A 16,460-nucleotide genomic window follows, 5' to 3' on the forward strand; every position below is an offset into this window, starting at 1 on the left:
GTTCACGCCTTCCACCTTTCCAAGAAGCTCAACGACCTCATGGCCATCGCCAAGCCATAAAAGTCCAACCCTGCCAAGGCCGAGTAGTTCCACCACGAGACCTTAAGAAACGACAACGAGTAAAAATTCTCCGGTATCGATGATGTTGGCGAGGAGCTTCAATTCGTGAGAGAAACTTGGACTGGTTGAGGAGCGAAGCGATGAAAATGAGAGGGAAATGTAAGTTGAACAAAGCATTTTCAAGAGTTTGGGAAAAAAAAGAGTTAACATGGCATAATTGTAAATTAAACTAAAACTCTCATACAACCTCTCGTATCTCTCTAGCCTCTCTCTAACCTTTTCTCTCCCAATCTCCCTCCATCCAGATCTAGGGCTTTACTGGGGCGGCCGCCGCGCCACCTCCTTGCGCAGTGGCTACCCCCTCCCTTTTCTCCTTCGTTTTCCCCTTTCTCATTTATGTTCTCCTCCTTCTGGTTGAGGCGCCTTCTGCGCTTCTCCCATTTCGGCGGTGCTTTCGTGGTGGCGTTGGGGCTCTAGCCCTTTCCCATATCTCGGTTGAGTGTTCGGTAGTAGCAATTGCATAGGGTCAGAGGTTGTTTCTCTTCGGTTCGACGTTGTTCCCACCTTGCTCCTCCACTCAACGATCTTCGGTTCTCCAGAGTCGCACTTGCTCTTCTCCTCGGCGTTTCCTGATCAAGTGTGTTTCTGCCCAGATCTATGGTGGTTGGGGGGTTTTGATGGTGGGGTTTTGTTAGTTTTTTTCTCAGAGCTGCATCGAGGGATTTAGGGTGGTTGTGGTTTGTAACGCCCCAATTTCTCAACTGAGGAGTCACATTAGTAACCTAATAAGTCTAAGGACTATTTCGTAATCCTGAGAAAACACAATATATTTTTTTTTCCTTTTCGAAACAACTGAACATAATTGAATACTTAACATAGACTTTATTCAACAACCCGTTCCCGACATATAATAATAGTGTCATACAATATCGTAAGCAAGTTTCCAAAATAAGTACGCTCACTGGAACAGTGGCGGAGATAAAGTTTAAACAACAGAGTTTTCAGATGGGGAAAGAAACTCAGACATAGTCCAGCAAAAGGAAGAAACAACTGCTTCATCCACCTCTACTCGACCGCCCACGATCACGGTCTCCAACTTGAACAGCTAAGCTTCAGCGGAAGGCTCTCCATCGCCTAATAGCGTTAGGCGCCCAAACAACAAGTAGCAAATAGAAAGGGTTAACTCCATACAATTACCATGTATGAAAGAGAAAATCATGCTATTCAAATTTAACTACCTATCATGGTAAATAAACCAACAACATAACTAAACTCATATATCAACAACCTAACATATAACATCAATTCAGATATCAATAAAACAATAACTAAAATCCAACAACATAGGGTTAGGTGTTAGTTCCCTATAATGCAACTATATGCTTCTACCAAAATGGATCGATCAGCAACGTCTCTCAAGACGGGACGATCACGTGGGACAATCACCACCACACCGCCACTTAACGCCACTACGGACGGGACAATCACGTGGGACAATCACCACCACACTGCCACTTTAGGACATCTCGAAAGATGGGACGATCACGTGGGACAATCACCACCACACCGCCACTTTATAACGCCTTAAAAGACGGGACAATCACGTGGGACAATCACCACCACACTGCCACTTTAGGACATCTCGAAAGATGGGACGATCACGTAGGACAATCACCACCACACCGCCACTTTATAACGCCTTAAAAGACGGGACAATCACGTGGGACAATCACCACCACATTGCCACTTCAAGTTCAAGCCCTAAATGCCAAGTCAATCAACAACTCCCAAATCCAATAACCAAGTCAAGTATCAACAATAACCATGCCATATCCACTAGAAAGCAGTAATGACAGAAACCAGTAAACGGCCGAAGCCTCTCAGAAAACGGAGACACACGTCTCAATAAGTTTACTCGGCCGAAGCCTTCAGAAAACATTTGGCACAAGCCTCAGAAACAGTCAACATAAGCAAGCATAATAATCATAATCATCTGCCAATCAATATAAACATCTTCATCTCAAACACAGGCAGTGCGATAAAAGCAGGCAAGACTCAAAGACACTCTAAAACTGAGTTACCCTTACCTTCGTGAGTAGAAGTTGGGCATGGAAGTTGTGAACCTAGAACAAGGAAACACAATCATCAACACAAGCCCTACTAGAAGTAACACTATCTAATAACGCTAATCGAAACCGGAAAGAAAGCTTTTAAAGCTTCAGAGTTCCTCTTAAGGCATGAATTGACAACAGAACTTCGTTCGCTAAAACGAGCATAACTCGAGCTACAGAACTCGGAATGACACGAAACCAGCGCCAAAATTTCGACAATCGAAAGAGCTACTCAATGGTTCAGGTCATAGAGACCCAAAAATTATTTTTGGACACGGTATCCTAAGCAATAGGTTTCGGCCACTCTAAAAAATAGGGTTCCCGAACTTTTTCTTCGATCTAAATCGATTCCTAGGTATTCTTAGGCGATATCTAGGCCAGGGAAACTCTCAGAAAAATTATCGAATCGAAAACTGTCGCAGGGGTATTTTGGTCAATATTTTTAGCTCGGAAACTCAAAATCAGAATTTCAAAAAATAAATTAGATGGGGTTGATACCAACGACGATTATGACGACTAATCTTACTAACGCTAAACTCAGTCGAGGGTTTTAAGCCCAAAGGTTGGAACTTTAGCCAAACATGGGTATTATGAGCAGAATTGAAATTCGGCGGCAATTCGGCGAGAATCGGCGAAATGAAATCCGCTAAACATGCTCAGGGGCACGCAGGGAATAAGTTTAGATAGAAAGATGAAGTTATCTAGATAGTTTTGTAAAAACCTCAAAACTTAGAGCACAGAAAAGCATAGAGAAAAGCGGCAGAATTTACGATCAGAAGTGAGGATTAGCATCAGTACCTTGAGACCTACGCGTAGCAACGAACTATGGAACGATCAGGCAAGAATCGGCGAAAAACTCTTCTCCTCCTTCTCCTCTTGTGGCCGTGGTTTGTGTGTGTGTGTTTTGTGAGGTTTTTGTTTCAAGCTTCACATATTTATAGGGAATGAAATGGAAGATATTTATCAAAGATCGGATAAGTATGAATAGATATTTATCAAGATTGGATAAGTATGAATAGATATTTATCAAAGATTGGATAAGTATGAATAGATATTTATCAAAGATTGGATAAGGTTGAATAGATATTTTGTAAACCGGTACAGATTAGTTTAGATATCGGAGGATTTAACTCATAGAGTTAAGATAAAAATATAAGAGCGATCCCGATTTCTTCCTACTGATTCCAACGTATTTTAGACACGATATTCTTCCCGCTGAATCTTCTAATTCTTCGAAGAAATATCAGTATGATTTTTGGTTTTCGAGGCTTGTTTTTAATGTTTACCGGCTTAAAATGCACTTTATGCACTTTATGATTTTGACCTCGGATGCAGAAACTTCCTTCTGAAGAAAGATTTGGAACGTCGATTAGAGTGGGCGTACGCGTGTGGAATCTTCATTTGAAGCTCTGAATAGAAAAAGTCTTCATCGTCGGTTGATTCTAGGGTTTTGAAATACCAGGGTTTCGGTTTCGGCAAACTTCCGATGATTGGAATCGGACGTTCGTAGATCCTAGAGTTTCGCCTCGAAACGGTTGTGATATATGGAAAAAGAGAAGTTCTAACATTTCTCTGAAATTTTTTTGGAACTTTTCCCATAGTGTTCCAAGGGTGGAACTTTTTGGAAATTTTATTCCTATAGTGTTCCAAGGGTGGAACATCTTTGAAATTTATTCTTTTCCTAAGGTTCTTGTCCTAGGTTTAAGCGAATACTGCTTGCGTCATAAGTTCCGTCGGTTCGAATCTTGTCCTTTCACCAATTTATTCCAAGCTAAAAACTTGGGTCTTACATGGTTGAGGTTGGTAGCTTGGATGTGGGTGGGGTGCGTGTGGCTTTTGCTCTGGTGTTAGAGGTTTGTTCCATTGTTTTTTCGGCGCCCTTGGTCGTGTTTAGTGGTATGTTTCCTCCTCCTTTGGGCCTTTCCTGGCTAGGTGTTGTTGGGTGTGGATGGGGCTCTCTCCACCTCAAGCTTGTAATGGCCGAAGCCTTGGTGAGGCAGGGTTTGTGGTTGAATGGGTCAGTGTTGATGGGTTTGAGGGTCGGTTTTGGCGGCGCTCCTTTCTGCTCCTTTCGCTTCTGTTCAGGTGGAACAATGTAGTTTCGAGTCAACGCTGAGTCTGGTGGTGATAGGCGAAGCTCACAATTCTAATCCATCGAAGCTACCTCTTGCATCCTTGGTTTCTACTGCTCACCGTGTTTCGTTATCAATGGACAAAGATTTGTTTCTCAAGTTTTCATCTTTTGAATAAATTTTTACTTTTAAAAAAATATTTATGGTAAGATTTTTACAGGTGTTATATTATATAGCCGATTTTAAAAATCGAAATTAATTTTTATACAACTCAAAGATCATGAAAATATTCAACTGCAATCATTTTACTAAAAGAATCCTAATGCATAGAATTCATATTATATGAATTGACTTGTAGCGCAAAAGTATTAACTCTTTTGGTCAATATCAAGAAACAATGAAAATTAATTTCTGCGACGTGCTTAAGAATTTTTATTTGACGTGAGACTAGACATAGTGGACCTATCACATAGATACACAATATATCTATGAAATCGAAATTATATAAAACAACTAATTGATAACTAGAATAAGCGATGTGTAGTCCCAATTAGCTCTAATAACAAATAACTTATCAAACATATGCACACGCATGTATATGCATACATACATGCATCTGATTAATAATACTGTACTCGTGCTTGTTATATCACTGTCACGATTTTATGTTAATCAAACAGCACCTAATTTTTATGGACCTTGCCGTATAAAAAAATATTTACAACGCATTTTAGGTTTGAATTTATGATTGTTTTCATGTGGGGGAATATTAGAGGAGTTTACTTTATAAAGATCAATTTAAAAATATTAAAGACCTGAACATCTTCAAAATTAAATATATGAAAAAGATTAAGTAATACTCAATAATGAGATATGAGCAGGTGTAACCGATCATGGTATCATTAAGTTAATGATTTTAATGGAATAATTAATTTTGTTTAAAAGCCGGATACATTGAATGTTCCAGCCATGTAATTGATTAGTTTAAAAGATACGATTGCACTTTGAGATCTATTTTAAAGAGAGTGTATAATAATGATCGTTCCAAAGATTGGAACACATGAACTCATTTAATTTATTAATTTTGTTTAGCAAGTATTTCACATCTAACATTTATGAGATTAATCTTATAGAGATTTTGAGATCACATTAAGTAAGTATACATTTATATTTTAACAAATTATTTTTTCACACACGGTTCAAGGATTGAATCTGAACTAGATCTTTAAGAAGTCAAACTATTTATCAGTTGTGTTAGACCTTGTTGTATTTAATTTAATTATTATGCCCCATAAAATTAGGTTAAAGTGTGTATCATGTCATGAGCATATCATCATGCCATGCGCATATGTATAACTCCAAACCCCAAAGTATCTAAAATACATTTTAAGCGTAAAGCCAAATGCTAATTGTGAAATCTCAAATTTAATGCAGTTAGTTAACATCACTGTTAGGTAGATAGCATAGATGTGTTATTAACTTTCCTATATATGGTTGCGAGTAATTAATCAAATTTGGACCACAAGGCCAAATGCATAAAAATATTGTTACAAAGTGTGATGAGCATAAAAGTTCTTTTTTTCTTTATTCGTGGCTTAAAGTTCATTTTTGTTTTAAGTGCCACTTTCTTTAATTTTCTTCCTTCCATTTGCTAGTTTTGTTTGTGGCGTATGTGATTAGAAGAATAAACAAAAGGATTAGCCACATAGTTATTATATGAATGAATCCTTAATTATACTGAAAAAATTTAATTATTATTTGCGTGTATGGACTTTTAAAAAAAATAAAAATAAAGCTCATTTCAACATCTCTCAAATTAAAGTCCCCGTCAAAAAAAAAAAAAAAAAATCTCTCTAAGTCTTGTTTCGATAAACAATCTCTTAAGTCTCGATCCTATTGGTTGAGATACATTTTGACCCCGTTTGGGAAAATAGTTTAATTAAACACTTATATATGGTCATAAGCACTTATGACATAAATGCTTATTCATAAGCTATTTTAAAAAGTTTATTGAAATAAATTGAAAATAAGCTATATATAAGCATAAGCTCTTTTACATAAGCTATTCTGAATAGCTTATAAAAATAAGCTCAAAACAGCTTATAGTAGGTCATAAGTTGTTTGCATAAGCTCTCTCAAACACTGACATAAGTGTTTATGTTATCAGATAAGCTCAAATAAGCTCTTCCAAACGGGGTCTTCATATAAACCCTTGCTATTTGCCGAGAAAATATCGCAAATTATATTGATCAATAGTTTTTTTTATAGTCAAGAAACTAATGATGAATGACAAATAAACTCAACACGCGCTAAAAGGTTTAATTCTTAACTCTTGTGAATGGAGAAAATTCTTAGTGATTACTCCTACCATTTTATGTGCTAAGCCGGAACCCAACACAGAACAAAATAGTATATATACGGATGATGAACTTGAAAAATAAAATTGCAAAATAAACTGATAAGACAATTATATAATATATGCAAAAGTAAATTTATAAACGTGGGCAACTCTTACCTTTCTATTACTAATGATCATCTGTATTTTATGTATATTTATATGTTTTAAACTTTAACACGCATATATGACTCAAATTTAAGTAACTTCATTCGCCTGCTAGATCACTTGATTCCTTCGCCTAGACTAAAAACTTCATTACAAGACACAAACAATAAAACAAAATATTTCCTTTTTGCTTGCTTGATATGCGGAAGTTCATATTATAATGTTATTGATTTTTCTTACACCTAAAATTATTCTCATCAGCTTTTGGTTCATGCACATGTACCATGTCTGCTTTACCTTTACATTTGTTTTAGGGATTTGAGAAGTAATTTAGGATCCATGTGTGAGATTAATTTATTTAAATATATGTTGATGTGATGCAATATAATAAAAAAGATAAACCCACTCCAATACATATATGCACCCACCCAACCATACTCCCCATGGCCAAAACAAACCCTGTCCTTAACTACAAAGTGGGAGGCAATGTGGGCGTTTGGGTTGCCCTCTGGAATGCCATAGGGACAAGCTGTGAGACAAGTATATTTTTTCTTTAGCTTTTGAAAAAATTATTCAATTACACCTTTTTTTTTAAGAAATGATATTAATTTGAACTTTTTGTAGGTTGGGGATGGTTGAATGGTAATTTATTTATTAATTTTGATATATTTTATGTCCCCTTTTCATTTCGTTATATTTATCAGTTTTTTTTTTCCTGTCTTCTCACTAAACTTTCTTTCCACCAAAATGTGGGGTGGGAAAAAATTTCATTAATGTTTCAAAGACCACCATCAACACTAGCAACACCTTTAGACATCCAAATGGAAAGGAAAAAAAAATTTGGAGGTTAATTAGTAAAAAAACTGCCACAAAGTTGGTTGTGTGCTATTTTTTCCAATGGCTGTTCTGAAACCTGTTGGAACGATTATATATATAAAAAAAACTCCTACAATGAACATGTACGTGTTCAAATTTTTGAGATAGAAAATTGGATTCAATGTACAAATAATTTGACATTTTATTTGATATTTCTTGTCAAAATAATATTACCGATCGACATTTAATCTATTAATGATCATCTCAATTTTGTTAATGCTAATTAATGGAAAGAATTTAAATATTAAATTGATCGAATAGTTTTCTGTAAATGTACTTAAGAATAATTTGGATCGATTTAAATAAAATAAATGTTGATAAAAAATTAGTAATATGCTTTTTTTTTGTTACAATTAGTAATATGCTTTGATTGAATATCTTTTTTTTTTTTGGTCGAGATTGAATATCTATTTCATATTTCAAAGAAAAAGAATATCAATTTGATAAATGCAGCCCATCAACTAGGCCCAAACTATTACAAAGTGGGTTAAAAGATAAGTAAACCTAGATCCAAAAGTTATCGCCATGATTGACAAGAAAAGAATTTGCATCTAATGGGCTTAACAATGGGTTTTTTGTTTTCTCTGAAATCTGTGGACATTATTATATGATTTATATCAAAGCAAAATCAACATTGGACTATTGATCGAAGAAAAACTTTAAAGTTGGACTAGGACTTATTACAGGTTACGGATACAGTGCACTGCGTTGATATAAAGGTCTTGCATTGACAAACCAGAAGGTTATTTGGTAGGTGGAATTGGAAGTAATCAGTGGCGGAACTAGAAAAGAAAAATTGAGGGGGCTAAAATTGATTTACTTTTCAACTTTCATTTCTCTATGAAAGAAAAATGTCGATGTAGTTCATTTTGAGCTTATATGGTAAACGTACTAGTAATTATTAAATACTCTACAAGTTAACGTTAAATATATGTAAAATAAAAGATATAAATCCCAAATTAATATTTAAAGAGAAGTAGGGTGAGAGTGAGAAGTTTTAACTGTGTAGAATTTCCTATATACTATTTTTTTTGTCAATCTATATACTAATTTGTATATCAAAGTTTATATTCCATTACCAAAAAGGTCTATATGAGAAAAATTGAGGATCAGCCCAAAAATGTAGAATTATTGCTAAAAAAGTAAGGAGTGGGATTCGAACGCCCATCGTCCCGGTAAAAAGAAAGAGCAGCCACCAGTTAAACTGTGCAACATTTCACGTTTTCCTTGCAGCAATATTTATATATATCAATCTTTATATGAAAAAATTTATATATGATATATTATGAAAATTTCTACAATTTTGAGGGGGCCATGGCCCCCCTATGTCCCTTCATAGTTCCGCCGCCGGAAGTAATGAAACAACTACTAACAAACAACCAAGCTCTGGCTGAAAGAAAATTAAAGAATGGTGTTTGAAAAAAAAAAGATGAGTCTTCGTAAAAAATTATTTATTTATTTGTCTGAAATTTTAGTATGTTGGAAAAGTGAAATGGAAGTGGAGTATATCATCCGTGTATGCTTTGTTTGATCCACGAGGGAAAGAAGATAAATAAAGAGAAAAGAGTGAGAAAAAGAGCATGGAGTGATCTTCCGAATGCAAACGAACGGGGCTGGTGAAATACTAATGATTTTCTTTTTAGAGAGCTCTTGGCTTCTTAATAGCACGGGCAACTACTTTCTTAGAGCATCTCTAATGGAGTCCTTATTTTGGGATCTTAAAATAAGATCCGGATCTTATTAGATCCCACCATTGAAGCTATCTTACGTGGCATGCGATCTTAGTTTTTGCTAAGATCCGTGCCTTAGCTCAGGTACTCTTAAATGTAGGATCTTAAATAAAATAATATTTTTCTCTCTCCTTCAATACAAGAACCAAAGTAAAAAATAGGGAGGGAAATAAATAATATAAATATATTGGGTACTGTTGGTCCAGTCAAAAGTATAATATGATCTCAACCACCAGAGTGAAATGTGCATATGGACCTTATGAGTGTCTTAAATTCTATGTGGCAATTTGGGCCCACAAAAAGTGAGTTAAGTCCCAAAATAAGATCTCACCATTGAAGATGCTCTTAGTCAACCGTTGCATTTAGCAAGCCAAATAGAAAAGAAAAAAAACAGTAAAGACATGGCTTGAGGATGTTGTGTGGCGCTACAAAATGAAATTTAGTCATTTAGGTTTTAGGGTTTTAACTGAAAGACCACTTTTTACAATTGTACTGTTTCACTTTTTTTATACTTTTTTTGTGCACAAGTTTATAATATTTGGGCCACTAATTTTCTTGCATTACCTGCATAAATAAAGATTTAAAAACCTATATTAAATGAAGGGGGAAGAGCTAACTTAATCAATATGCCCGCTGCCTAGGATACAATTTAAATGAGAAAGGAAGAACTAAATTGCTGCTATGTGTGTCTTCTCATGAGAGATATAGGCTTAGCATACATACTTACATAGACAAAGACTTTGTGAATAACAAGATAATAAGAAGATAAATGTGGGGTGATAGAATTAAATAATGAGCGACAACACTTTATGAAAGGGTGACAAACAGTTAGGGGTACACATGGGTTGAGTTGGATGGATTTTGGTCAAAATAAAATCCGAACCGATCAAAATTGTCTGGGTTGGGTTGGGTTGGATTTCACGAATTTCTTATTCGGACCCGATCCGAACCAACCCGATGAAGTTTGGATTGGGTTGGATGGATTTATTGGGTCACTATATTAAAGTAATAATATATCTGAAATATTAAAAAATCTTGCAAAAATTATTATAAATTCAAAAAAAGTTATAAAAAATACTAAATATGTTATAATACTAAATAGCATGAAAAAGACACAAAATGTTATAGAAATAATACCACATAAATGACATATAGCCAAATATCATGAAAATATAAAACTTCATTACCGAATGACATGAAACAATCTAATATAAATAGTATCTAAAAAGTGAAAAACAACACTAAATGTCATGCCATGACACTTAGAACTTAGATGTCTCCAACATGCCAAATAACTATATATAAACATGTAACAAATAACTACGAACAAATACTTTAAGTTCAAATATGACAAATAACTACAAATACTTAAGTCTCAAAGTTTTAAAAAGTCATTACTCCGACACTAGACTCCAAGTATGAGTAAAATTATAAAAATTATTATTATATGTATGGATTTTGGGTTGAGTTTGATGAATTTGAACTGAATCCGAAATCCGATCCGAACTTGGTTGGGTTGTAGTAAAATCCATCCGACTAACCCGATTGCCCGATCCAACCCGCATTTTTTCTATTGGATTGGATTGGGTTGGGCGGGTTCATTGAATTTACCCGGCCCATGTTCACCCCTACAAACAGTCATGAATAAATGTGAGATACTTTAGATTAGACAGTGAAATTTATTGTGGACGGTGAACACATGTAACATGGAACATCCATATCATGGTGGGACTAGCTCTCTCAGCGGACGCTTTTTCTATCCACAAGACTCGAACCCAAAACCTTACTTAAGGGGAATCAAACATGTATCACTTGAACCAACCACATGTTGACATGTAATATGTTTATTAACTTTTGAAATCCACACAAATTTCCAACAATTATTACAAGACTTTTAAGCCGATTTGGGTCGAGACTTTTGACATTTTCATCATCCAAAACACATCTCCACGTCAACACCTCACATGGTCAAAACTAACACATAAAATATACTTTTTGAGAGAGAAAAAAAAAACTCTTTCTTCTCTCAAATGGAAGGGGGAAAATTCTTCTCTACCTCTCCATCAAACCGTATATGAGTTGTTGTCTCTTCTCATGCGCAAACCAAACACCCATTAAGAAAAAGACAACACATGTTTCACAAGTAAAGCACAAGAACCATAGCACACAAACTTGCACTAGTGGCATCATCATCATCATCATCATCATCATTCCCAGTTCCACTTTTGGCTTAGCTTAGCTATGAGCTCAAGGCTCATCGTTGTTGCAGCGGTACTTGCTCTCTTGGCCATCCTCTTCACCTTCTTCAACCCTCAAACCCTGTTCGCGCCGCCACCTGTTCCTGGCTCCAAGGACCACCTCCACGCTGCTCAGGTGCTCCATGTCACCGGAGCCGTCGGGCCGGAGAGCCTTGTTTTTGACAGCCGCGGTGAAGGGCCGTATACCGGCGTCGCCGATGGACGGATTCTGAAGTGGGAAGGGGAGGAGCGAGGTTGGACTGAATTTGCTGTCACCAGTTCCAACAGGTAACTAACTAGTAACAAACTACCCAGTTGGTGTTTTTACTTTTTGACAATGAATGATTAATGTGACACTTCAAAAATGGACTTATAGATAAGATTTTTATGAATGTTAGAGATTAATTGGGAGATTAGGTCCATGTTATTGTATCAGTGAGGCTTCAAATGGATCATTGGTTGGTAGAGATTTTATTTGGATGCATGAGTTTCTGTGGGGTGGGTGGGGTTGTGTTCTTATCATTTTGAATTGGATGAGGATTTTGAGCATGGTTGGATTTAAATCATTGAAAATGAGTTGTCTTTACTCTTTTTGGTTATTGTAGGGATTTCTTGAGCTTAAGGAGTCATTAATGTATAGTTGCTTAGTTTGTTTCACATGCCTTTTGAGACAATGTAGAGTAGAGATGAATGATGCTGTATAGTACCAGTAAGAAGTGTAAGATTCATGTGGATTAATGACCAATCAGAAATAGGTTTGACGGAATCATGTGGGCGGTGGCTGAAATTGCTATCGATCATGTATTGCCACCTAGATTCTTGCAGTTTCGTGGTTGTAGATTTTTTAATCTTTAGCATTTCCGAGTAGAGATAGAGATTGCTGGCACATTACTGCGGTGATGGATGCAAGAGTCAGGGGCAATTGTTCCCTTGAAAAAGATCATTCACACCAGTAACTGTTATTGTGTGATTAACTCAGAAATATGCAGTTTATGAAGTAGAAAGGGCTGCACAATGTGTTGTAGCAACAACATGATTTTGCCAACTAAGTGTGTGTTTGGATACAGGTTAAACCTAAAGTGAAAGTACTTTTTCCTCAATTCATAGAAAGAGTTTTGTTCACTTTTTGTCTAGAAGTAAGTTTTAACATTCGTTTGCACCAGTGCTAAGTGCTAATGGGTATTCAAAGTTCAAACATACCCTAATTCCAACCAAATGGGGCACAGGGATTAGGATTCTTATTTAAGCAGCATTATTTAATTTCTAAACCTTCTGATCCTCAATTTCACGAGAATGGATTTTCTAAAGACTAAACCTTACCATGTTAAAATTTGTGTTTGTCTTTCTATAAATTTTCACAAATTTTGATTGGGTCTCGTCCACTTCATCTGTAAAAAGCGAAATAGATGCAAAATTTTAACATGGCAGAGGTTATATGAAACTTAAAATAAGAGGATCCACTCCTGTGGCTTTTGGATCATGGTGGGTGTAAGGGCTTATTCTATTTGGCATGTGGAAAGGTTAAAAAAATAGTATAAGGTAAACATTTGCCCATGTATTCTCTGTATTTAGTTCCAAATGGCCACAACAATTTTTGAGCATGCAAGCATGGATGTCTAACTTTCTGTATCTGTTCACATATCAGTACACTTGCAGATTTTGCAAATGTTTGGGCCAGTTCTGATGAATGATAGTGAACAGTTTATAGTTTTTTTCCCATTTGAATTTTAGTTTAAATGGGTGTTTTTATTCAGGGGAAGTGTACAGCAAGGGCATATGCAGACGATTTTTTATTAAATCTCATATCATAAGACCCAACTCATACTGATAGCTGTTATGATTATCTCATGAATCTAATTAGTTTAGTTGCATGATTTTCTAGGACAGACTGCGTGCGTCCATTTGCGCCAGAGCTGGAGCATGTTTGTGGGAGGCCATTAGGACTGAAGTTTGATAAGAAAAGCGGAGATCTATACATTGCTGATGCCTACCTTGGCCTAAAAGTAGTAGGACCTGCCGGGGGTTTGGCCACCCAAGTGGTGACAGAAGCTGAAGGTCAGCCCTTTCACTTCACCAATGACATGGACATCAGTGAAGATGAAGATGTGATTTACTTCACTGATTCTAGCACAATCTTTCAGAGAAGGTTAGTTCATTACAAAAGGATACCTTCCTTATGTTGTCAAGCGTGTCTGCATCTTGTTAATAAATTGTCCTTATAACAGACTATGTCTTGTTTGGAATAGCTTATTTGAGTTTATCTTATAGCATAAGCACTTACACAAGTCTTTGGGAGAGCTTTTGTAAGTAGTTTATTACCTACCTATAGGCTGCTCAGATAAACTTATGAAAAAGTGCTTATATTTTGAGCTTATTTTATATAATTTTCTCAAACTACCTTATGAATAAGCCCTTATTTCCATAAGGGTTTAGGGTTTAATTAAGCTGTTTACCCTAAGAATACATTGTCCTTCAGTGTATAAAATGAAATTGAAAAATAATTCTTGCATCTTGTTAACTCAAGTATTTCCCTGTTAAGATCATAATTTTGGAAGGTTCAACCATGTGGTGCAGAGGGAAATTTCTCACAAATTATCAATTACTTGTTCAAGTCAAATCATAACTGAGATGTAGCTTGTTTGAATTGTTGGCGAGTACACAATCCAAAGCACAGTAACTCCAGAAGCTACATTTTGTAGCTTCTCCGTAGAAGTGATTATGAAACTTTCTACCACAGAACCAAACATGCTTATACTGTGTTTGCTGTTCTGCATGATAATCTTTTTGTCATTTGTATCTGACTATCTGGTAACACTATGAGGACTAACTTCTAGAAGATGCCTATAAAACTAACATAAGTACTATCAGAAGATTTTCTATTTGCAGAGAATTTTTAATCTAAAAGTCGGTCACTTTTGATTGCAGGCAGTTTATGCTCGTACTCCTTAGCAAAGATAAGACTGGCCGGTTAATGAAATATAACAAGCTAACGAAAGAAGTAACTGTCCTATTACGCGACCTTGCTTTTCCCAATGGTGTTGCTTTAAGCAGAGATGGTTCATTTCTTCTGGTAGCAGAAACCACTACTTGCAAGATCCTGAGGCTTTGGCTTGGTGGACCTAATGCTGGCCAAGTGGATACTTTTGCTGTTCTTCCAGGTTTTCCAGACAATGTAAGAAGAAATTCCAAAGGGCAGTTCTGGGTAGCTTTGCATGCGAAAGCAACTCCTTTCGCGAAATGGATTTCTTCATTTCCATGGCTGGGTAATGCATTGCCGAAGGTTGGATTTAACTTCAAGCAGTTGCACACATCATTTGCTGGGTGGAAGCCTCATGCCACTGCTATAAAGCTAAGTGATAAAGGAGAGATATTAGAAGTCTTGGAAGATTGTGAAGGAAAGACCTTAAAGTTCATCAGTGAAGTGGAAGAAAGAGATGGGAAACTTTGGATTGCATCAGTGTTAATGCCTTTTATTGGCATTTATAAGGTATGAGAGTGTGTATTTGAGTTACCTTTTCAAATTAAATAAGATGTAGTCATTTATATATGCCGATTATGTAGATTATGAATTGCATTGAGTGACTGATGAGGCTAGTTGCTCATTTACATGGACTCTGTTCATTCTCATAAAATATTTTGTCAGGCAGAACTATTCATAGTGTGTGCAGGATTGGTAAAACAACAGCAAGAACCTTTTTAATTAGTCCATGGGCAGGGTTATTATATGTATCGAATTACATTTTAATATCACGAATGTATTGACGTATTCCTAGTAAATTTCCTTCTTGTGCACCACCATATGTGTGATGCAACTCAATGTGCTTTGACTTTCCAAGAAAAAACTGGGTTCTTGGACATTACTATTGCAGATTAATTATCAGTTTATCACCTAAAGTAGGAGTAGGATCTTCAACCTTTTTCTGAAAAACATCCTTAAAATATTCATTTCTATTCAAAAATCTATACCATTCCACTTGTGTTGTTCAAGTCGAGAACATCTATATCATGGTAGCTAGCTCTCCCAGGAGTACATAACAAGAAAATGCTTAATTACCTGCAAAACTTTACTAGGCTGTTGCAAAATCTCGTTGGCTGTCAAAACATGTTTTGAAAAAAAAAAGAAAGTGCTACCGATGGTCAATGTTGTTGGTTATTTGCTGGGAAGTAATTTTTTTAGCGGGATTAATTACCACTGACGACCAAGGCTGAGGGTAACTTGGCGGGCATAAAAAACTTTGGCCATCCGTTTCTGGCGGTACAGTCGGCAACTTGGTGGTCTTTTGAAATTTGTCGTGTGTTATAGAAGGCTTTGACCGTTGGTAGACTATAATTATTTTGAAAAAAACTCGTCGGTAACCTCTAAAGAGGTCTTGACTACTACTGAACCTTTTACTCACGCTTCCTTCAACTTCTTCTTTTCCTAATGTTTGTATAAATTATGAATAACGATAGTTTGGTCACAAAAATACTCCTTTTGTTGCTGATAACATTGTCACCTTTATGGATGAAACTTTCATGAAGATGATATTTTCATTTGTAGCATTAAGAGTTTTTTTTCGTGTATACCAAATTAATTAACGAGGAAATAGTTGTGTTGTGGGTATGTTAACGATGGTTTGAAGCGTCGGTAATACCAACCGCCTAATCCATTGGTAATTACCAGTGGTTTTTATAAGCAATCGGAAACAATTACTGACAAGGCCAGTTCCTCTAGTTTTTTGGCCTTTGATAAATTAGCATTACTAATAGTTTTCCCTGATATCGTCGGTAATCACTATTTTTCTTGTAGTGGTAGTTTTTCTATTAACAAGACTCGAACTCGGGATGTTACTTATATGAATTTTATGGGGCCCATCTAATGTGCACAATTT

General features: G+C 36.0%; 1 protein-coding gene across 1 annotated transcript; it reads left to right on the forward strand.

The window, feature by feature from the left end:
• The first annotated feature begins 11,367 nt into the window (after nt 1–11,367).
• LOC130730107 (protein STRICTOSIDINE SYNTHASE-LIKE 10) lies at nt 11,368–15,366 on the forward strand. Its single transcript, XM_057582014.1, has 3 exons — nt 11,368–11,877; nt 13,472–13,735; nt 14,515–15,366. Exons 1-3 carry the CDS (start codon nt 11,594–11,596, stop codon nt 15,080–15,082), a joined length of 1,116 nt encoding a protein of 371 aa, XP_057437997.1. The 5' UTR covers nt 11,368–11,593; the 3' UTR covers nt 15,083–15,366.
• Nucleotides 15,367–16,460: the final 1,094 nt, after the last annotated feature.

Source organism: Lotus japonicus, chromosome 1 (genome assembly GCF_012489685.1).
Source record: "Lotus japonicus ecotype B-129 chromosome 1, LjGifu_v1.2".
Lineage (NCBI taxonomy): Eukaryota > Viridiplantae > Streptophyta > Magnoliopsida > Fabales > Fabaceae > Lotus > Lotus japonicus.